The sequence below is a fragment of the Gorilla gorilla genome, chromosome 5 (genome assembly GCF_029281585.2).
Source record: "Gorilla gorilla gorilla isolate KB3781 chromosome 5, NHGRI_mGorGor1-v2.1_pri, whole genome shotgun sequence".
Classification (NCBI taxonomy): Eukaryota; Metazoa; Chordata; class Mammalia; order Primates; family Hominidae; genus Gorilla; species Gorilla gorilla.
In genome coordinates this window covers 150,211,650-150,236,345 of record NC_073229.2, presented here as the reverse complement: position 1 = coordinate 150,236,345, position 24,696 = coordinate 150,211,650, and the positions used below count along the sequence as shown (strand labels likewise).

At 39.9% G+C, this 24,696-nt stretch overlaps 1 protein-coding gene across 6 annotated transcripts in view; it reads right to left on the bottom strand.

Annotated features, from left to right (window-relative positions):
* The window catches only part of TRMT11 (tRNA methyltransferase 11 homolog), a 91,016-nt gene that overhangs the window by 20,659 nt on the left and 45,661 nt on the right, over positions 1-24,696 (bottom strand). For 3 of the 6 annotated variants that reach the window (XM_004044642.4, XM_063707837.1, XM_063707838.1), the window contains one exon: positions 17,492-18,064. In XM_004044642.4, coding sequence (XP_004044690.1) covers positions 17,933-18,064 — 132 coding nt within the window. In that variant the 3' untranslated portion in view covers positions 17,492-17,932. Of the gene's footprint in view, positions 1-970; positions 3,637-15,927; positions 15,979-17,491; positions 18,065-24,696 lie in introns of those variants that run through there. The other 3 variants (XR_010134363.1, XR_008681070.2, XR_008681071.2) reach the window with 3 other exon arrangements.

The window sequence follows — 24,696 nt, the reverse complement described above, 5'->3', positions numbered from 1 at the left end:
TTCCCAAGCAAAACTTCCTCTGAAGTAAATGGCAAGCTCTGCCTCAAGGAAGATGGTGACATCAGTCCTGAAGTAACAGCCTTACAGCAGTCTGTATTTTCTCCCAACTCTCACGCCTGGCCTAAGTCTTTACTTGATGGGAAACCACTCTACAAACAAGAAAGGAGTTGAGTAGCCCAGGAAATAAGCTTCAGCTGACCCCAAAGGTGGCCAATCAGGAGGCTGCAAAGGAGGTCACATTCTTTGCTTAGGTATGCACCTAAGAGAGGCTACCTCTTCTGGCTAGGTGATGGCAGAATTCAAGAGAAGATCTGAAAACTGGCAGAAAATAAATCTACCTTTTATCCTTCCCTATTGGCCCAATAACCTCCCCACATCTCAGCAGTGGAAGCTTTGAAATCAAATAAAAGGAATTCTTGGGCAACATCTTGAACAATTTGACTCCTTACCATGATTCAACTCCTCGCCTAATGGATTTAGTTTTAGGCTCTGTGTTTTCTCTTCCTTAGTCTTTATAACCCTTATAAACTTTTCCAAATGCATTCATACAAATCATCCCAACAGTTCTCATTCCAAGAGAGATAGCTAAGGAAAGGTTATTATCTTATGTTAACAGTGCGAAATAAGACAAAGATGAATTCAGAGCTGTCCTGGGAGGACTGGGAAGGGACGTCTTACTCCTGGTTCTTTGCTTTTGCCATTGTTTCACATGGGTGCTTCAATGATGGCTTCACATTGGGACTCTCTTGTATTGTTTGACATTGAGCTAAGCCATCTGTGACAGTGGTTGTCTCAAGGCAGGGAGCTGGGTGTCTGAGAGACCCATGAGAAGGAGAAAAAGAAAGAGGGAAACTTTTCACTGGGTATACGCTTTTGAACTGTTTTGAATTTCAAACCACGTAAATTTATTGCTTATTCAAAAAATTTAAATAAAAAGCTTTAAAAAATGGACTGTAGAACTTTATAGAACACTGAGGAAGCATGAAAAATGGCTGTAGAACTTTATGGGAGGAAACATAAACAAAGAAACGGGTTTAGTCATACAAAGAAATCATATATACTAAAGGGAAAAAACGTCAATTCCTTTATGATCAGATGTTGCACCCCATAAAACCTCTCTGCCCTTCCCGATCTCACCCAGTACCTCATCCAGAGAACAGTGTATTGAAAGTGGTATAGTCTTGTTTTTTATTTTTTATTTTTAAGTGCCAGAGTTTGGGACTCAGAATAAATGAGTTCTTAACAATTTAGCAAAAATGAGTTTAACCAAGAACTGTGTACAACTGTTCAACATAAGACATGTATCTTTTATTCATCTGATGTTCATAGTGGTTGCTGGCTGGCATATGCCAGGCATGCAGTAAATAGTGAAGGAGAAGCAGGCAGGGAGTGTTAGAGAAAACCAGGCGGGCCACAAGCAAGGGCTAGAGGATTCCATGCTGTCCTTCCTCTCATTCTCATTAGTAATGGGTTTTTAAAAGGTCGTAAAGGACAGGCACAGTGGCTCATGCCTGTAATCATAGCACTTTGGGAGGCCGAGGCAAGGGGATCAGTTCAGCCCAAGAGTTCAAGACCAGCCTGGACAACATGGAGAAACCCTGTCTCTACAAAACATATAAAAATTAGATGAGTGAAGTGGCATGTGCCTGTAGTCCCAGCTTCTCAGGAGGCTGAGGCGGGAGGATTGCTTAAACCCAGGAGGTTGTGGCTGCAGTGAGCTAAGATTGCACCACTACACTACAACCTGGGCTATAGAGCCAGACCCTGTCTCAAAAAACAACAAAAATGTTCGTCAGCATATGGTGACTCAAAAAGCCTGGTTGCTCTTGGTAAGCATCTTCAAGGAAAGATGGGAAAGAGAAGTGTTGGGAGTTCTGAGCTGTCTTCTTTCAGGGAGCACCCTGTGTCTCAGAAGACAGCAGAGTGGGCTCCAAGGTGAAGTTCTGAAATAGGCAACAGTGCTTGAATCACAAACTATTTTTTATTTATGACAGATTCCTTGAGGTTGATCAGTAAAATATCCTTTATGTATATCACCAGATTTTAAAATCATGACACTTCAACAGCTCATTTGTCTTGGAGTGGAGAAGCAGCTCCCTGAAACAGTGTTTGTATTTTGCCTTGGAGATAAGGACAAACATGAGCTGGCAACCCACAATCTTTATTTTCATCAGCTTGCTCTTCTGCAGGCCTACACCGTCAGCACTGTGTGAAGAGTGAAATCAATAAAAATCATCTCCCTCGGTGCAGGAGGCCAACATGTGACTGTTTCTTGGCTCTGGAGCAAGTATCTGTCAGTCAGGGTCAGGAAGGTTTCTGCTGTACTTATTTGGGAAATCTCTTACCACAGTGTAACTGGGCACCTAGAGGGGCTGTATAGATGGGGAAATGGAAGCTTTGTGGTGTCAATGCCTTAATTCACGCAGCCTCAGCTATGCAATTCACCCAACTTAGAAGACAGCATTAACTGAGACCTAGAACCAAGGCAGAAACAGACCCTGGAGCAAAGGCAAAGCCACAGACTCCCTCTTTACAGGCACCCTTTGTCAAGGAACTGAAGCACTTCAGCCAAGGACACCATTTTGAAAGAAATTAAAACTTCCCAAAGAGCCTTGGCATTACCAAAGGGGAGAGGAGGTCACAGGGAGTGGGCTTCTCCCAGAATTAAGTGCAGATTCTGCAGCAGGGCGTATGAGTCCTTTAGGATCTGGCTCTCATGACCTGTCCAGCTTCATTTCTCCTCTTTGGCTAATACATTTAGCTCCTGGCACACCAACTAGTTGAACTGTTAACCAAATATGCTTTTCCAGTGCTATTCTCTCTGCCTGGAATCCCCCTTCCCGCCCTCACCCCCTGACATGATCAAGCAACTTCCACTTCTTTAGGGGTTAACTTAGATGTCATCTCTCAGACTTCTTCCTTGACCCAGTCCTCTCTCACGTGTTTTTAAATGTAGGTTTTCTTATTATTCAGGTATGGTGAGACCAACAGATCAGAAGACAATTTTAATTGAAAAGACAGTTTGTTCCTCAAAGCTCTCAAGAGGAGAGGACACACCACGCCATGCAGGGCCATGTGGGGAAGGACCAGGGTCGTTCAGGAGGCAGAGGGGAGGGGAAAATGTGGACAAGAGCCTTTATTGTGGTTTCCAGAGGAAGGAACAGGTAAGGCAGGATGAGCAGGCATAGGATTAGCTAGTCTGAATAATTTCAGCAGGCTCTGGGGTATAGGGGTTGTCCCTAAGTTACCTGGTACCTGGCCCAAAAGTGATTAGGTCTGAGAAATAGTGACCCAAAGCATAAAAGCTGTATAAAAGAGGAAATAGAGTGAGTGGACTCTGGACTGTTTAGTTTCTATAAAAGACACACTTGAAGGAAGGTGAAACCTTTATCTCTAGGAATTGGCTGGTTCTGGTCTCTCCAGGGTCAGCAAAGCCCCAGATGTCAAAACATCAGAAACACATGGTTAATACACTACCACTGTTAGAAGTGGCTAGGTGCTCCTCTTAGACTCACCCTGGGCTTGCCCTGTGGAAAGACGGATCACACTATTTTAACTGACTACTTACCTCTTTGTTTCATACCACCGCCATCCTCCAGACCATGAGCTCATTGAGGATAGGACTATGTCTAATTCCTTGTTGAGAGGCAAAAAAAAAAAAGGACACAGAGATGAACTTGATACACTTCAAGGTCTAGCCTTAGGTTCCAATGCATCAGGTGACATCCCCCGCCATAGGAGCAAGTCTTCTGGGCCATTTACCCCTAGCAGAAATGGGTCAGGTCTTCCCCAGAAACCTGATTCATCACACAGCACCAGTCCTGCCCTTCTTGTTTCCTTAGGAACCCACTTAGGATCATGAAAGAGCTTCTCTTTGGGTTCAGAAAGACAGACTGGAGGCAAAAACATGGTTCTCCTGTTTTCAGGTTCTTGATCTGTTTCTCCAAAACTGAGAGAAAACAAGCTAACAAATGCAAGATCAAAAACTAGATCTTTGTTCATTTATTTTGGTCCAAAAGATAAGACTGTAGACTTAAATGTCATCAGACCTCATGACTTTCCTGGCAGCATTTCTGTGTGAAGCTTTTAACCAGTCAGTTTAATCCAAATTAGTAGGAGCTTCAGAAAAGGCTTTTGGCCGGTCCACAGGTGGAAAGACATTGTCATGAGCTCTGCCAAATGCATAAGGATATATAAAAAGGGGGGCAGAGGGAAATTGGGATTTTTTTTTGGCCAAGCATTTTTTAATAAATTAAAAAACAAATGAAACCCCAGATTTAATTAAAATTTTCCCCATATTCTGGCCTACTCTGTAATTTCTATGTTGCTGCCTGAAAGGTATTATGTAGTTACTTAATAAGAGAGAGGAAGGGGAAGTATTTTTAATTTTAAAGGATGAGAGGAAAGGAAAACCCTTTGGGTTTTTCTTTTTCTGCGTCTGGAGCCCAAACAGCGGCAGCCTGTGTATTTCTTTAGCAGGTTTTTCTTAGAGACAACTAACAACAGCTTATCAATTTCTTTACGTCCTAACTCTACAATGTAGCTCACTAACTTATACGGCAAATAGAGCACATCCACCCATCCAGTTTGGGCAGAAGCACATCACCCAAAGCCAGTGTTGTTCTCGCAGCTTCAAGTGGCACAGTGGAGAAATTTTATCTCATTAAGTAATTCTAGTATAAATTTCTTGTAATAAACTTGGAATGGCCTGATCCAGTCTCAAGAGTATTGGGTCATGTCAATTCTCTTTGCCAAATATATATATCATGCTGGGGGAAAATGGCACAGAAGGAATCTTAGAGCTGTACAATGTGTCTTGACTCAGTGGTTTTTTGTTTTGTTTTGTTTTTTGTCCCATACAGGGATCTTCTGCTTCTTGCATAAGTAATCATTGCCTGGCTTTGCTCTTGGATACTCAAAAGCCTGCTATGAAGTTCTTCATGCTTGTACCATAGGCTCCTCTTGTTCAGGATGTCCAAACCTAAACTCATCCTTTTCCCATTATCATCTATTCCAGTTTGTACCCACTCAGTGCCCTAGCTGGAATCTCAGATATCATCCCTGACTCCTCATCTGGTTCCCAACTACCACGACCTGCCTGCTCACTCACCTTCTAAATATTTCTCCATTGAATCCCTACTACCACTGTTCTCTAACCTGGATGACTGCATCAATCTTCTGATCAGCATTCCAGCTTCTATTCATATCTCCCTCCATGACAAACCACTATCATCAGAGTGATGGCCTGACCAAGTCTGATAATATGGCTTCCCTAGTGAAAATCCAGGGTAGGGGGAGTGGGTTAGTATGCCCAAGGTAATCAAGCAGAAATGCAAACCCCTTCCTGCCTTACTCTCTGACTTTACATTGTTGATCCCCAGTTCACACTTCAGTGACCATGAACTGCATGCAGTTTCCCTACATACCATGCTCTCTATTCCTTTGCTATGTCCTCTGCCTCACACATCATTACCTCCTCCCGGATCTTTCCCCAGCTTAACCTGGCTAACTACTACCTACCCTTCCAAACTCACTTCAGGGATGGTGCTGTAGGGATGTCCCTGTGTAATTATTCACTAAACTGTACTTATGCTTTATGCACTCTTTGGTATAAATAATATATCTCACAATAAAGTTATTAAATCCAATACAAAAACTTCAAAAGGCAATTCAGGAAACACTTCCTCTTGGAACCATCTCCCACGCCCCCAGCCCCAGGGCAGGCTGGATTCCTTGCCTGCATGTTCCCATAGGGCCCCCTATATCTCACTGCACTTGATGCCTTGCTAGGATTATTTATCTCTACAGCTACCGAAGGTTCCAAGCTTCTTCCAGGTAGGGATTATCATTTCTAATCTTTGACCCTGTAGTGCCTAGCATACCAATGAGGACAAAATATTTGTTGAATGAATGAATAGATGAGTAAAATGTCTTCCATCTGTCTCTATTGTCTATTCCCACTGTTGGTTCACATTCTCATATGGACTATTTATTTACCTCCTGGCCTGTCTCAAGCACATCCTACACTCCATTGCCAAAATCACTTTTTTTTTTTTTTTGAGACCACATCTCACTGTGTCGCCCACACTGGAGTGCAGTGGCATAATCACAGTTTACTGTAACCTTGAACTCCTGGGCTCAAGTGATCTTCCCACCTCAGCCTCCTGAGTAGCTAGCACTACAGGCATGTGCCACTACACTTGGCCCATTTTATTTTTGTAATTACAGGGCCTCACTATGTTGCCCAGGCTGGTCTCGTAATCCTGGCTCCAAGTGATCCTCCGGCCTCAGCCTCTCAAAGCTCTGAGAATACAGGCGTGAGCCACTGCAACTGACACCCCAAATCACCTTTCTGAAATCAGTCCCTATTCTCAAATCTTTAGTCCCATGACAACTTTCTATTGTCTATTTTTTTTTTTTTTTTTTTGAGATGAAGTCTTGCTCTGTTGTCCAGGCTGGAGTGCAGTGGCACAATCTTGGCTCACTGCAACCTCTGCCTCCCAGATTCAAGCGATTCTCCTGCCTCAGCCTCCCAAGCAGCTGGGATTACAGGCGTGTGCCACCACGCCCAGCTAATTTTTGTATTTTTTAGCAGAGATGGTGTTTCACCATGTTGGCCAGGCTAGTCCCGAACTCCTGGCCTCAAGTGATGTGCTCACCTCCACCTCCCAAAGTGCTGGGATTACAGGCATGAGCCACCATGCCCAGTCCAATACAAATTCTTTAGACTGACATTCAAGGTCTTTCGCAACATGACCCCAGCCTACCTTTTTCAAAGTCCTCTCCCACCATCATACACATGAACCCTTCCCTCTAGTTAGTCTAGTTAGTACCTATCATCTTCTGAACTTGACTCACACATTCTCACATCTGAACTTTCCTCACACTATTCACATAACACCCCCAATCTAAAATGTGCTTCTTTCCTCTCTCCACTTAACTGAATTTTTAAAAAATTTGTAATGTTCTGGCTTAAGCACTACATCTTCTGTGAAATCTTTATTAAATATTCTACTCTGAAGAAAATTCTCATCCTTCCAAACTCCATTGAGGCTTCTCCTGGGTACTTAATTCATTCTACTTTGTGTTAACTATCTTTTTATGTGTAGGTCTCATCACCCCAACCAGACTATAAATTCCTTTGTCATTATTTAAATCCATGCATGGAACTCCCATAGACATCAACCAATCACCAATAGACAAGCCTTAGAACATGTATTACAGGAAAAATAGAATAACACATACAACTAATACAGAGGAACAACAATTGACATTAAAATAGAAAAAAAAATTAACACTCTTGGAATCTATAGAAAAATGTAAAGAGAAAGAAAATTGAAGATAATACATCAGCTAGAATATTTATTTGCCTGCTTCAACATCAATAATGAAGCATACTAGGTAAAGTGGTCCTTTTCAACCGATTGTTACAACTCTCTCAGGTGCTGGTTTTGGAAAATCTTCTCGGCCTGAGACTCAAACTATTAATCACCAATTGTCTGAGTTAAAACCATCAATTAAAAGACTTACACATCCCACAAAGAACAGAAGACTGCCCTGTTGAGAGGTAACTTTGGAGCAATGTGCTGAGTCTTTCTGTGAAGGTTTGGTAAAGGGCTGCCAGAGAAAATATAGAACAAATGTAGAGCAAATTTCAAAGCTCACAGATTCCAGATGCCTGTGGATGGCAGGAAGTATGGAAAGTCTGTCAAATGTCTTGAGTGTAGCCCATGATTGAGTGGCTTTAGTAATAAAAGGTGTATCACTGTCATACCAAATGGTCCAGAAAGCCAAACACATGACACAGATTAGTTTCAAGGGCCAAAGTGGTATGGCTGGAGTCAAATGATTGCACTGGAACAGCAACCTTGTAACCTGAGAAAGTGTCAATAGTATTCATGAACAACCAATAGCTCTAAAGAGGGGTGGAGGAAGGTCTGAGGTAATCAATCTGCCAGGAGTAGTGGAGACAACACCCCATGCAGTGTGTTCGTCCTTACCAAGAGGCAACAAGGTCGACTTTTGGCAGGAGTCACAAGTCTAGCACCAAATGGTAGCCTTTGCATCAGAAACATCAAGTATTTACTTGTGTCCTGTCTATAACAGCGGATGTGTTGCCATGTCCAGTACAATAATGGATCCGGGCAGCAATGACGGCAATCTGGGTGGTGCTAGCTAACCGAGTGATTCTAGCTGGTCTCATCACAGAATGAGACTTTCAAATGGATGTCAATATGAGTGACCCCGACAGTTCTATCAGCCGCCACAATTTGTTTCCACTGTTTGAAGCCCCTAAGGAAGGATGTCTTCAATCTGCAAATCTCTAGTTTTCCAAGTGGTGGATCAAACCATAGGTCTTTAGCAACAACCTAACAGTCAGTAAAAACATAACAAGGCTCCTCAAGGAGGGTATTGGTCAGAGCTTTGAGAATGGCCTTGAATTCTACTTGATGACCAGACCAACTACATCCATTTTCAGTTCTGTTTACCTGGCACTGAGGTTGAACAGCCATTGCAGTCCATTGAAACGGCACTGGTTTTCAGCTTAGCCAATCTATCAGTGAAAGAAGCAACAGGCATTTTGAGGAACCTCCTAAATGCCACCTAAATGTATTTTTAAAGCCCCTATATGTAACCTTTATGAAACAAGGGTGCTGAGCCAGGGGCTTTGTTTCAGGCAGCAGAATGGATGATAAAGTTTTCCCCCAAAGGATTAGCTGCCACTTTTTCATGTAAATCCAAGATGTCATTGAGGGTAGGTCTGTTGCATTAATGATTATTACATATAATGATTTTATATGACAAGCAAGGATAGTTGGGCCCTTTCCACTTTAGTAGTCATGAGGTCTGTTTGATCTACTCCAAAAAGGGAACAGCAGGCTAGCTGGCTTAAGTGTTCAGTTTTGACAGAAGCCCAGTAGTGAAACAGGAGAGTTGCCCGACTCCTCCGTGGAACTTGTGACAGGGGTGTGCTCAAACCCCTTACGGGAAGGGGAGCATGCAGACAGGCAGATGCAGGAGCTGGGCGAGCGCTTTTGGGCTCCAGCCCCACGGTAGCATCTAGGACTGTGTTACGATTAATGGTCTTTTAGCAGTTGCCGTCTGTGGACAGCTAAGTGTTAAACCAGCTCAGTGGAGAGTCAGGGTGACAGCCTTTTACACCCTGCCCTCTTGATACCCGGGTCCTTGTCCAGCATGCAGGAAGAATCAGATCACACACAAACTTGAAGGATGGTGAATACGGGGCTTTAACTGAGTGGTAGAGGTGGCTCTCAGCGGGATGGATGGGGAGCTGTAAAGGGGATGTTGTGGGAAGATGATCTTCCCCTGGAGTTCAGCCATCCTGCAACCAATCTCCTCTCCAACCATCTCCAGCCAAACTCCTCTTGATGTTCAGATGCTCCTTCTCTTCTCTCCTTCTCTGCCACTCTTCTGCTTGTGGAGCCTGGGGTTTAGGGTTTATAGGGGTACAAGATAAGGGGGCATGGCAGGCCAAAAGGCAACATTTGGGCACAAAAACAGGAATGCCTGTTCCCAATTAGGGCCGTGGGTTTTCAGGCTTGAGGGTGGGGCCTTTGTCAGGGCGCTGCCCTCTTCTACCCAGTATTTCCCTGCCTCCTGTCCGTATCAGTAGTAGCTAATACTTACTTGTTTTTCAGAAGCCGTGTATCTGGCCAGCCATGTCAAGGAGTCCAGGCATCCAAAACTCCAAGGGCACCTCTGGATGAAGGGTATCTCCTTTTACCAGAGTCTCCAATCAGCAAAGTAATCAGTTACAGGATATTCTATAGCTCAGAGGTATCATTAGGTTTCTGTATCCTTAAAGATACTAGTACCTATCTAAATGGGGCTCTTTCTGGTTGGGCTCTAGCACTTATAGGGCAGAGAAGTTCAAGCATATAACATGTCATTTTCTGCTATATATTCAGATGCAAAAAGAACAACAGTGCATTAAATTGGTTCAACAGGTCATACCCACAAGTTGACCTGTGGTCATGTTAACTTTCTTTTCCTATTGTGAACCTTGCCCATACCCTATCAGTTGAAACCGAGTGGACCCTTCCCCCACAGGACTGTGTAAGATGGTGAACTGGGCACCTGTATTCAACAAAGCCATACAAGTTTGTGCCCCTTTCTCCTATAAAGTCCCCCAGCATATTCAGATGGGTACATGTGATGGCTGGTCCTCCTTTGAGATAAGGAGTCCCGGGCCCCATCCCTAATCATCTTTCTCCTTAAAGCCACTGAGGTCAGGTTAAAGGTGGAGGGAGAAACAAGGGAACATGGGGTTGGAGTGGGAGGCTCCATGCCAGTATGCAAGGCTTTACATCTACTTTTAGTATTTAGTATAGCAGCTGCTTGGAGCTCAAATAAATGAAATTCCAATGATTTTGGTCCCCAAAACAAAGAAAATCTGACAACGTTTTGGCATTGGGGACCCTTTGACTCAGCAACCATGGACACATGGTCTTCAGACTGAAGCCACTGGGTTTGTGTCCTTTGCCTGACTCTAGCTTGACTTACATTGACATTTTTCTTTTTTTAGGAGTTCATCTTAATTGACAGCATCTTCACCAGTACCAAGAAATATCTCTTAAGTTCTGGCCCGGTTTTAACATAAAAGGTAGAGCACTTTTCCAAGGTTGGGGGGCCAACTGCAAGAATTTATCCAGAATTCTCTGGGTCAGTTTCTCATTCTTCAGTAGGTCGCCTTCATCAGAACGGTAAACTCAATTCAGGGCAGTAAAAGACCAAATACTAGTTAATGCCTCTTCTATCCCTTCCCACAGGAGTTTGTCTCAGGGATATATCCCTGAGATGCCAATGCTCTCTGAAAGCAACCAAGACCCACTGGAAAAAAAAAAAAAAATCCTTTATTATTTTCTCTGAATGGATATTAAGTCTGGCATGACAGACTGCCAGGAGGAGCTGAGCCATAAAATAGCCCACTTGTTGCCCATGTTCCTTAACAACCATGATGTGCCCTGCCACCATATGTCCCAAGCAAAACAGCCAAAGTTCTAATGATTCACCTATTGTCTAAGAAGGTACACCCTTCAGCCCACTCAGGATATATCTTAGTACTAATTGTTATAGTGGGGTGGACCTGAAGCTAACTGGCAAACTGGTGAGGAAACACCTCTCTAAACGCCCAGAAAAGGGTTAGCAAATAACAAGGGACCATTTGGGTAACTATCACTGGACCTACTTTCTGATACTTGGCCTGCAACCACTGCCCCATTTGCTCCTCATTAACAGGCAATGAAGTTGAGGACCATGTATCATCAGGTTGATCATGAAATTTGGTCAACATGCTTGCTAACAATTACTAAGGACTTCCCATGAATCCTGTTAATGAGCCCCAAAGCCCTCCTCCTCTTCCAGAAAGCTATGTGTCTGTCAGCATCCCATCCTCATGATAAAAAACCATCAAGAACCATGAAGGGTCTGAGATTTTGCTCTATTGCAAGCGCCTGACATATTCATTGAAACTGGTAAAAGACATACTCCTAGGTCACATACAAAGAACTTTATTACTTATGGTACAGTAAGCAGGGCATGACAATCTGCAATTTTTTTTTTTTTTGAGATGGAGTCTCGCTCTGTCACCCAGGCTGGAGTGCAGTGGTGTACTCTCAGCTCACTGCAATCTCCACCTCCCAGGTTCAAGCAATTCTCATGTCTCAGCCTCCAGAGTAGCTGGGATTATAGGCATGCACCATACCATGCCTGGGTAATTTTTGTATTTTTAGTAGAGATGGGGTTTCACCATGTTGGCCAGGCTGATCTCAAACTCCTGACCTCAGGTGATCCACCTGCCTCGGCCTCCCAAAGTGCTGGGATTACAGGCATGAGCCACTGTGCCTGGCCTGATAATCAGCATTTTAACAATCAGTTCTTCCTTATACCCAAGTCCCAGAAGAGTGACCAGATTAGGCCCAGATGGGTGCCTGCACTTACAGTAGGTTGTATTACAAAGAAGAAATATTAAGCTTAGGGAACCCAATCTTTTATAATGGGCAGTAAGCAAGCCTTTACTCTGAAAGGAAGACACTATCTTCCAAGGTTGTACACAAACTTAAATCTCTGCTCCAGAAGTTAAAAGCGAGGGGGAGACAGGGGAGAGAAAGACTCTATATCTTCCAAGATTGTTCACTATACAAATATCCTCAAAAACACAGTATAGGACACAAGAAGTCTGTGCCTTTCTTAGAAAGACATATAGAAATGCAAGAGATCTATGGAGAATTGCTTCTCAATTGGTATGTAGAAAAATGGAGGCATCATGCTACCTGACTTCAAACTATACTACAAGGCTACAGTAACCAAAACAGCATGGTACTGGTACCAAAACAGAGATATAGATCAATGGAACAGAACAGAGCCCTCAGAAATAACGCCGCATATCTACAACTATCTGATCTTTGACAAACCTGACAAAAACAAGCAATGGGGAAAGGATTCCCTATTTAATAAATGGTGCTGGGAAAACTGGCTAGCCATACGGAGAAAGCTGAAACTGGATCCCTTCCTTACACTTTATACAAAAATTAATTCAAGATGGATTAAAGACTTAAACGTTAGACCTAAAACCATAAAAACCCTAGAAGAAAACCTAGGCATTACCATTCAGGACACAGGCATGGGCAAGGACTTCATGTCCAAAACACCAAAAGCAATGGCAACAAAAGACAAAATTGACAAATGGGATCTAATTAAACTAAAGAGCTTCTGCACAGCAAAAGAAACTACCATCAGAGTGAACAGGCAACCTACAGAATGGGAGAAAATTTTCACAACCTACTCATCTGACAAAGGGCTAATATCCAGAATCTACAATGAACTCCAACAAATTTACAAGAAAAAAACAAACGACCCCATCAAAAAGTGGGCAAAGGATATGAACAGACACTTCTCAAAAGAAGACATTTATGCAGCCAAAAGACACATGAAAAAATGCTCATCATCACTGGCCATCAGAGAAATGCAAATCAAAACCACAATGAGATACCATCTCACACCAGTTAGAATGGCAATCATTAAAAAGTCAGGAAACAACAGGTGCTGGAGAGGATGTGGAGAGATAGGAACACTTTTACACTGTTGGTGGGACTGTAAACTATTTCAACCATTGTAGAAGTCGGTGTGGCAATTCCTCAGGGATCTAGAACTAGAAATACCATTTGACCCAGCCATCCCATTACTGGGTATATACCCAAAGGACTATAAATCATGCTGCTATAAAGACACATGCACACGTATGTTTATTGCGGCACTATTCACAATAGCAAAGACTTGGAACCAACCCCAATGTCCAACAATGATAGACTGGACTAAGAAAATGTGGCACATATACACCATGGAATACTATGCAGCCATAAAAAATGATGAGTTCATGTCCTTTGTAGGGACATGGATGAAATTGGAAATCATCATTCTCAGTAAACTATCGCAAGAACAAAAAACAAAACACCGCATGTTCTCACTCATAGGTGGGAACTGAACAATGAGAACACATGGACACAGGAAGGGGAACATCACACTCTGGGGACTGTTGTGGGGTGGGGGGAGGGGGGAGGGATAGCATTAGGAGATATACCTGATGCTAAATGACGAGTTAATGGGTGCAGCACACCAGCATGGCACATGTATACATATGTAACTAACCTGCACATTATGCACATGTACCCTAAAACTTAAAGTATAATAATAATAAAATAAAATAAAAAAAGAAAAAAGAAAAATGGAAAAATGCAAAGGCAATTTTGCTCTTTGTGCAGAAGTCACTCCAACTTGTGGTGAGATACTCCAAGATTTATACACAAATTTTAAGGGACTCTTAAAGATTTTTAAAACTCATCAATAACAACTCAGCCCATATTGACCCACTTCACCAACTTACAACACATTACTTTGGCAGTCCATCAAAGTACAACTCCAATATCATGAGTACCATTTACATTTTCAATTTTAATTTTCTCCTCAGCCTTTTTCCTTTTCTTTTAATTTGACTAACTTCACACATAAGCCCAGCTAATCTTCACTGCTGCATGTTAGCCAAAATAGAGTTCTTCCGATAAATCCTCAGGAGAGAGCCAGGGAAGCTTGATTACAGGAGAGATTTTTAAAGTCATAGAGGTCAAAACAGGTTCCTTTTTAGGCAATTCAGTTTGGCATGACTGCAACATGATTATCTTAGTAAGAACTTTCAAATTTTAAAACAAATATATACTAAGCACATCTTAATATTGCAAGAAATAGGGCTAGCAGTTACATAAGGGAAGCTGACTTATCTTAACATTCATCTATTAAGCCCTATTTTGTTCCATGACCCAGGCTTAAAAGACTGCCATTACAATTAAACCTCCATCCCCCAAAGAGCCCTGTCTACAAGGGCTTATAAAGGAAGGGATAAGAGCCAAATTCCAGGTTGGCCTCAGTTATGTCTAAATGTCAACTTGCTTATCCCACACAGTGAAACATATGAACATCGTAAGGCAGATCTCTTTTAAGGGAAAGGGGTCAGGTTCCCTAGTTTTTCACCCCAAAGGATAGACAGGAATGTGCTGGTCTCTATGATTCTATGACCAGATAGAATCACAGTATGTTTACCATTCCATTATAATTCTTTACACTCTAGACACTATGTTCTCAAACCACTCTGTTTTAGAGAAGATCTCAATGTTTTAGTAAAGTACAAACACCATCAGTCTGCTGTTATTGTCTCCATGTGTATGTTCTGGATTAAGGCACTTTTTTTTGTTTGGATTACAAACCACATTACTTGATAAATATCTGAGAAAAATGGGAGTGGGTAAGTCGGAAATCAAAGTAGATTTCACTTATTCTATGAATACAGTCCTTCTAAGAACAAAGATTCTTGCAAGTGTTTAGCTTTCTAAATAACTTTATAATGGAACAGAACCATAACCCAGCAAAAAGAGCCAAGGTTCTTATTTTGGAATAATTTATTCTCTTTTGGTCAAGCAGGTCAACAATAAGGTCATCAATTGCCTTGGCAACACTCACCTCCATTTCCACCACTGCAATGCATTAATGAGTTTATTTATGCCTTGCTTTATCTACAAAGAATTTTTTTTCCTGTTAGAACTATTAACATGAGCCTAGTTCCACTGTGCTTTTTCAAGGGAGATTTATTACAATGGGATGGAAAATAAGATCATTTCCCAAAAAAGTCACCTTCAGTTTTCAACAGAGAAACATTACGTTTTATTCCATATCTCTTTGGATAAGCAATATTTGATAATATTTCCAGCATAAGATGTCAGCAGTTCTTCTAACACCAAACGACTAAGAACTTTTATTCAAGAGCCAGAGTTGCTTATATTGGCATCTATATAACACAACCTCAACATCTAATTTCCTGGTGTTGAAAAAAAGTCAAATCCCTGCTTCTTTAATTTACGAGTATAAAACATATTACCTTAAAAGCTATTTCCATGTCTCAAACTTTTAAAGCACAATTTTAACCCAATAAAATAAACACACCCACTACAATGCCTCCTGTGATGTTAACACATACTCTACTTTCCCCTAAAAAACTTGAAATAAGGTTGTTGTTGTTTTTTGTTTTGTTTTTACTTATAATTGCCATCCTTCTTAAATATGTAGGGAATCTCAATATTTGAGTGAGGTTTCTCAACAAGGAAATAGTGGCAATACTGACTTACCTCCCAGAGCTTAAACAGTTTGAAAATGTTTTATTGCTCAATCCTTGTATTTAAAGAGTTAGTCATAAGGAAGTCAGTGGCAAGCTGGCCCAAAGCTGGGTCACCCTGGGCAGGAAGTGGCTGAGAAAACTGTAGCAGATTTTAAACTTTTCAAAATCTGCTGGCCACTTTGGCTAAACACAAAGACCACCTACTCCACTATTCCCTCCCAGCTATTAGAGCAAAAAGTACTCACCAGAATAGACAGGAAGGAGGCAGCTCTGATGAACACCACCAAGGTAACCGTCTGGAGTTTATGGATATTTAATATATGCCAGAAACAAAATTATACATTTTGTCATATTATAAACATTAAAATAGGCCAGTCCACAGACCACCTAGAATTCCTTCACAGATTATACTGTAAATCCAAACTACAGGACTTTCTGAAATGCAGGCAATTTGCTAGGTGATATTGTTGCTGTAAGCACATGAGGAATACAGTGGTAACATAGAAAACCAGAGCAATCCTGGAAAGGATCTGCTGTAACTTACGCCGAAAGTAATAAGATCCTAACGCCAAAAAATAAAACTCTCTCGTTAAAATAAGAGGGCTTGCTCTAAAACCAAAATAGTTTGGAAGTAATCAGGTTTCTTTTTTATTTATGAGTACCAACTAAACAAATTATACTCTGAGCCTAGTGACATTTCAGGAATGGGAAACTGAACTTCCTGATTAATACGAAAATAAGCCTCATAATAGGAATCATAGTTTAGAAGACCTCAGTTGGTAGTAATAACAAATAATTTCAAATATTTTTTAAGTGTTGGATAATTTTTAAGGATAATGTGACTAAAATTAATATTCCAACTTTCCAGAACTATTTGGACTAATCTTTGTGACCACCCAAAAAAGGGGCTAAGCTAAAATCTCATATTCCAAATTGAGTCAGTGACAAAGTTTCAAACTCACCTCCCATATAACCTCGAAACATTTTAAATAAGATGGTTTATAACAGAAAAACTGAAAATAAATCATCCTTGAATACTTTTAGATTTCCCCCCAGTGTACCACAAATCACATCCAGAAACCCAAACAAAATAATCAGTGAAATGTTTGAGATCTGCTGCTGAAATCCTGAACTACAAGACAAGAAAAAGAGACCAAAGCAGATAGCCTGATGTCTCTTTGCTTGGGCAGCACTAGACTTTTAGAGGTCCTAAGCTGTGCACATTAATACTCTGAGTCCATAAAAGTCAGCAGTAACACTAAAATAATAATAATAATAATAAATACAGGCTCTGGTTAGAGAGAGAGGATCCGTTTACTGCCACCCTGCTGAGGTACATTTGACCACCAAAGGCAAGAAAGCTATTAGCATCCTGAATTAATGGGTATAGTGGTTTTCAAGCAAGATATTTTCATGATGGACACAATGTGGACTCAGCAAAGTTTCTCCTTCAAGAAAAATATAGCTTCTATTTCAAAGGGCACTGATTAGGCTTAATACCATTAAGGAACCATCAAGCATTTGTGTTGCTGTTACTGCTTTTAACTATCAGTTACTTTCTAAACCAAAAATTGTGGGTAGTTAACTTGAGCAACAGTCAACGGTTAGGAATGCAGGAGCAAATCCAAGGTACAAAAGAGCTTCAAATGTAGACAGGCCTTAAGGAGTTTGGAATCTTTCTAGGTTGTCAGGTCTTAGCCTTTCTTATTATCACTATTAGCATTGTTATTACTTCCTTGTCTGGAATTTCTAAATAAAAATTTATTTCCCTCATCACATCCCCCCTGAAGACAACTAGATATGACACAATTTTAGAAATTCTCAATATGGTTTATTAGTGGCAATGTAAATCGATAACAATCAAAAACCAAATAAACATATCTACCAAATGAATAAATTCTTAACTACTATTAATTGCATATAATATATCCAGCAGATGTTTTAAAAGTCAACAATATTAATTCCCTTTGTAGATTAATTGTAAAAAAAATAACTGTTTTGAGTCTATCTCCATCAGCACTTGAAAGTACAAGTATACATTAAATAAGATTATAAAGACTGTAATACATACAACAAAAAAGTCTATAAAACAAAGATAACTTTAAAAGCATTGCTCAATTTACTTTGTAGGTTTTCTATATAAAATATTTTAAAACCGTACCTATTTTCTGGATCATACATGAAAGTTCACATCCAGATGTCTTTTTAAATCAAATTCTTATTCTTTCTTCATTGTCAAAATCTTAATTTTCATTCCTGGGTGGATTTTTCTTCCTTGGCAATTCTTTTTGTTACCCCACTAAAATATTTCTCACGGAAGGAATTATGACCTTGGTATGGCAGAAAATGATCACTTAGCAGATGTGAATACTGGTCCCGATTCTGTTTGGTTGGAAAATACAAAATGTAAAAATTATTTCTTTAGTTAGCTTATACCAAAGCAGTTGTTTACCTTAAGCAAAATCTTAAGCAAAATCTCACTCTCTAGTGCATATTTATCTTCCTTCACTACTTGAATTAGAAATATACCATCACTTTACATTCTTATCATGCTTGGATATCCAAAGTGTTTTCATTTACCTCATTAAAGCCTCACAAAAGACCTCTGTACAGAGGACAAATTTCTTTTTTTTTTTTTTTTTTGCCTCAGGGCAAAGAGAGTGGTTCCAAGTAACAGAGTCAAGGCTATAACTTTCTTCTGATTCCCAGTTCAGCACACACTGAAGTCATCTGTGCCTATGGATAAAAAGTACTAAACAAGGAAGATTCTACTCAAGAAAAAGGTGTGAACCAACAAAATAATGCATTTGTGTGAGGTCATACAGACACACAAAATTGTCTGGGGGTATTTCTATATTCAGTTAATGAAATAAACAATTCGTGGAAACTTTAAGTGAACATAGTAGATGAAGATACAGGCTAAACAAGAGATTTCCATACTTGTAGACTTCACAGACAAGTAAGGACTACTGCTCAGACTGACATCTAATGGTAATAGCAACCTGGGTTAATGTCAAACATATTTTGGCTTAGAAAATTGAGGTTCCTGGCAGGAAACACTGAAACACTGGCTTCTCATCCAACTGTGAAAAATACTAATTAGACATAAAATTTCATTTCCCATGTGCTTCTATAAATTCATATTCAATTACACCTGGATTAATGTGATTTTTGAGGACAGGTATGGAGACTTAAATGGAAAACATGAAGCCTAATTTTTTATCCAGATTTCAGTATCAAAATGGTAGCTAAAAATATAAAAATATATCTGGAATATAACAATCCTCAAAATATTTTTTCATTTTTGCAAAAATATTTTTGCCTGTATAAAATGAGTACCTTAATTTTTCCATCATACCTAGCATTAATAAAAATCCAGGTTTAGCCAAAATAATGTTGGCACATTTGTTTATTCGGAAACTATTTTTGCCACATATATTTTTAAAATGACACCAAAAACCCAGATTATTAAAAATTAAACATGCCCAGATTTCCTGATTCATCAAAGAGAAACAGGTAGCTACTGAAATTTTATGGCACCCAAGTATATTACAGTTCCAAATTCCTGCAAACACATGAAAACATGTTAAAGGTTACTATTAATAACTTCAGTCTACATACAATCCCCAAAAAGATAAATTTTAGAGAGTCAATGTGTAGGTATACAACTAAAGATACCAAATGAAAGGTAACATTTGCTGGTTATTTTGTATGGACCAAAAACAATACTAAATGCTTTATATGTACTACCTAACAAAACTTGTCAGCTCTAAGAAATAAGTAAACGATTAGTACCACTTTACAGATGAGGAATTATTTAAGAGTACAGGTCCAAGATAATACACCTGGTAAGCGGCAGAGCTAGGCTTTGAACACAGATCTGTTTGACTCTAAAGACTGCACCCTTAATTACAACGTAATGAGGTTTTCTCCAAAAGAGCTCTTTTTCCCCAACTCAAGAAGCAGAAGGAGCTCTGAGAATATAGGTGATGGACTAAGGCCATGACAGCTGAGCAGCCCACCGAGAAAGAAGTAGAACTGGATGAGAGGTCTTACTAATGAAGGCCTATTAACTAAGGATATATTTCAATGGCACAGACTTTTCATATCAAGAGGAGGTATAAGAGCCACAGAGAAGCTGAAGGATAACAAAACCCTGAAAGAACAGGTGACTCCACAGGTAGACTCAAGTCTGGTCCACATATCAGGACTGTGCCAGGATAACGGCAACACAGAACAATGTTCCACCATTTAACATCAACTACTTCAACTTTAATCAAAAGTCTGACTGAAGTCCACCAACTACTCCTCCAGGTATTCAAAATTCTGTCCTTATGTCAGTAAGATCACTAGAAAACTTGATCACTTCCTGAGCTGTGTTAGCTTAATTCTGGCAGAATGTTTTTCTTCGGTTTTTATTTTAAAGCTATGTCCAGATGCTGTCATCTTTTCAGCTACTATGTTGATCCTCACAATTCTTGGCATTGTTCCCCATCCAGTCATCAAAATCAGAAACCTGCGTCAAATCCCTCTTCTCAGATTTGGTCAGTCCTAAAAATCTTAACTCGTATATCCTAAACATCTCAAATCCACTTCTCTCCACTCATAACTCCAACATTTAATCTAGGCCTCCCTCATCCCCGCCTCTTTTCCGTAAATGGCCAGCTGCCCTGCCTCCAGTTGTTCCTTCCCTAGTGTATTCTCCATACTGAGACCAAACCTAATTTATTAAAATGCAAATTTAATATGCCAACCGCTTGGCTAAAATCTAAATAAGTTCAAATTGTCCATAATTCTCAGGCTTTCCCTTGATATCTGGGGCTTACATTCAATTACCTATCACTTTGCAGAATGACATCTCACTTTCCTCTGTACAAGGGGAATCAGGATGCAGTCAGGTATTCTAGCTCTGCCCTCATGTCCACTATTCTCCTCATGGCCCCTCTAGGCCATGTAAGATCACCTCCCCCTCAAACTGCCTGTGGATTACTTCATGGAATATTCTAGAACTGCAGTAGTAAGGACGCTAAGGTAGGACAGAAACGTGATTCCAGCAAGCTGACCCAGGCTCAATTACTAGCGTGCCTAGCTGACCTAAGCTGTGGTTATGCAGCTCACAAGAGGGAGGCAGAAGACAAAGCCCAAAGCACAATGGAAGATGGGCTTCCTCTATGGACCAAAGGAAGGGATTAATAAAATAGTTTATCTTTGACCAGAGGGATAGAAATAGGGCAACTATTGGTAATAAAATCAGAGAATATAAAGATTAGAGTCAGAGACTGGGAATGAACAGCAAAAGCCTGAAAAATCCAAAAGTAATGATTAAAATGTATGCTAACGATTATTGAGAAAACATTCACTACTTAAGACATTCTTTTCTGTAATAGTTTAGACCTCTCAGAATAAAGGCAAAATAAGCCCTTAACCGACCATGTGTTCTATTCAGTGCTATGGGGACATGGTGGCAAAGACATACATGCTACTGGAGAAGTTGGGAAAGATCATTAACCTTAGAAATGCAACTCCTGGGGAGAAAATCCTATTTTCTTATTTCCCAGGTAGTAGAGCAGAATCAGTGTGAAGTGTATGTTTGGGTTCTGTGCTAAAATGTCCCCTTTCTAGAAGACTAAATGACTCCTGATTGCAAAACACAACATCTATCATTTATAACAGAAACTCTGGAAAACCCAAAAGCTCCAAATCCCTTACACAGCCAGAGATCTGGCAGGCGCCAGTCTATTATCTAGCAGCACAAGTCCTGCTTCGAGTAAGACATTCCAAGGACTTTGGCTACTATTTTCACTTAAGTGGAAAGACCATAGTTCATAAAATGTTTCTCACGAAACACTCAGTATGTCTATGGTCCAACACATATCACATATAATCATACACATAAATACCACATATCTATGAACAATACACATTTAAAATACACCCAGACCATATGAAATATACTATACTCTATGCAGCATTCAGAACTTTTATTACCTTAATGCTAAAAAAAAATGGCAAACTCATTTTTTGTTTTCTCTTTTCTCTCTACCTCTCTTTCATCCTATCTTTGGTTTAGTTTGCCAGGGCTTACATCTGAGATGATGATATTCAACTCTACATATTTTTCATCACCTTTTCATGACTCTTCTCTATTCACATTCCCTGCGCATCTCAACCAGGAATATCTGCAAGTTTTTTTTTTTTTCAGCACAGTATCTCAAAGGCCAAAGTGCTTACTTAAAAGGAGAAGAGTATCCTCAGCAAACACAATCTTTGATCTCCCCATTAACTCAAGCTCATCCCAGTGTTTGACTTTTGGTTTCGCTAACATTTCTAAATCTGTCTACCACTATTCATTGTGATATCACCTACGTATCATAAAACCCGAGTTCTGCCAATGTTTAGTAAGCAAAACCTATTTGATGGAAAAATAAAAACACACAAGAATTAGGAAATGGCAAGAGAGAAGACTATGGTGATAAAAAGACTACACTTTCCAAATTTCTTAACCATTGATAGTAATTAAGACGATATGAATAAAATATTAAGACTATTGACTATACTACTATCATTTTTTATGATCAGAAGAGTTTCTGTAGGTAAATTTGTGCTAGCCATAAATGGCTACATAAGGAAGATATACAGCATTCAGCCCTATCATTTATCCTTTTAAGACAATCAGCAATTGTAAACATTATAAGAAATACACAAGTTATGATTCAAGAAAGGAAGATATATTTCCTACCAACTACGTGTTATTACATAATTATTTAATTTTCCATATCTTTTTGCAGAAAAGTATCATCTAAATTTTACAGATAGGGACACAAGGGGGCTAAAGAGTTTAAATAATCTACCACAAATCACACAGCTGGTAAGTAGCATTGCCAGAATTGTAGCCTAAATCAGACTTCAAAACTCATGTTTTTCCCATTATGATTCTCTTTTTTTTTAGTAGAAATTACATCAAAACAATGGCTAAAGAGTTAATTTCCCACATGGTGGATTAGTGGGTCATTCAAAATAGAGTTTGACATTTAGAGGACATTCCTCACTGAACAGCAACATTATGGTAGCACATATTTCAGATCTAAAGTTTTAGGCAGGACTCCTTTAACCACTGTCCCACCCAGCCAATTTCCTGTCCTATCAGTACTGCTAATTCTAAACATAAACCACTCGAGGAATTTTAACACACTTGCCAAAGAAACCAAAGGAAGGCTCACAAATTGGTAGTTAACTTTCATGTGTACACTACCCTCTGCTGGCTGGAGCATAGCAATCCTTCTTTAGAGTACTTCCTGATGTGAACTGAAATAGCTTACAGCACAGCAGACCATGCATCTGCCAGGAGCACCGTTTTGATAGCTGTTTGTGAGTCCCGGATTGCTGTAAACATCGAGAGTCCCACAGTCCCAACACGACCAGGCTGGCCTTTTCCTCAGGGAATGTTAGCATTTATTCACACCATTTCATTTTTAAATAATGATGGAGAAATAGACAACTACATATTCACCTCAGCGATTCTAACGTGTAACACTGTCTCAGTGTCCGACCTAAAATTCCAAACTACTCTCTAGAACAAGAAAGAAAGGTATGTAAACGTGACCTTATTCAAGTCAATCTATGTTTACAACTATATATCAAAAATACAGCATTAAAAAGAACCAAAAAAGATGCTAAAACGATTTCAACCACTTCTAATAAATTTTAATCTAATGGGGAATTCATTCTCAAGAAAATAAATCAAGCTGTATGTTCTGTAGTCACATTTGAAACTGCTGCTTTAAACGCAACTCATGACCCTCTGGATTATACCGTGAGAAGACATATATAAAAAAACGTTTCTCAAACTGACCATCATAAACTGCTCAGACTTCCAACACATGAAAGATTCTTCATTGAGAATTCCACTTAGATAAAACTATCCTCCTAATTACTGCCTTCTCCCAGAATTTGCTGTTCTCTTTTATCACCTCCTTCTTAAACAAAGGGAAGGTGTTATAATTTTCCACAATATGTCAATTCAGCTGCTTTACTGGTTTGCTTCTCATGAGAAATGAGGCCTAGGGATCATAGGATTAAAATGTTTTTGTCCCACTGATTTTTGAAGAGTAGTATCAGGGTAATGCTAAAATTCAATGTATTTTCAAACAGAAAACTTTTGGCTACCATAACTATCTGTTCCTACTCTTCCTTCAAATGGATGATTTAAATACCACTGATATGATTGTTTTTATTCTAGAACGGCCTAGAGTAATCATTTAAAAGTCAGTATTCTTTCCATAAATATTTATTGCATGGTGAGCAAAAGAGTCAAGTTCTGTGAATTCACAGAGCTTGTACAGTGGTGGGAGAGACAGACATTAAACAATGTACATCCAGACATATACTTACAAACTGTGATTAAACACTGGCAAGAAAAGAATATGGGAAGAATAGAAGGAAACACCTATCCAGAAGCGGTGAAGGGAAAGGACAAGAAAGGCTTCTCTCAGGAAGTGACATTTATCTGAGACCTAAAGGATGAATTAAATTTACTCATATGAAAAGAGGGGAAGAAAACATTCTACGAAGAGGAAACACAGTGCGTGTGAGAAGACTCTGAGACTAAAAGGAGGTAAATCCATTCTGGGACCTGAAAGACTACGGCCAGGGTGGATAAGAACTGGTAAGCAAAAGGGAAGGTGGCACAAGATGAGACTGGACAGGCCAGAAGTAGATCAGGCTGACATAAAGGTTATGTAAAGGATTCTGAATTTTATTCTAAATTCCGCAGAAAGCCATTGATGAGATTTAAGCAGAGGAGTTTCCTTATCTATTTATATTCTGAAAGATACTCTGGCCACCATGCAGGGCATGGAATGGAGGGAGAAACTGCAGAAGCAGAGAAATCAGTAGAAGATTATTACAGCAGCCTAAGAAAGCAGTACTGCCCCATGGTCCTGGGAGTAGGGATGGGGAATAAAAACATATACAAGAAAACAATCATCCGCTCAGTTGTCCCAAGCCAGATTTCT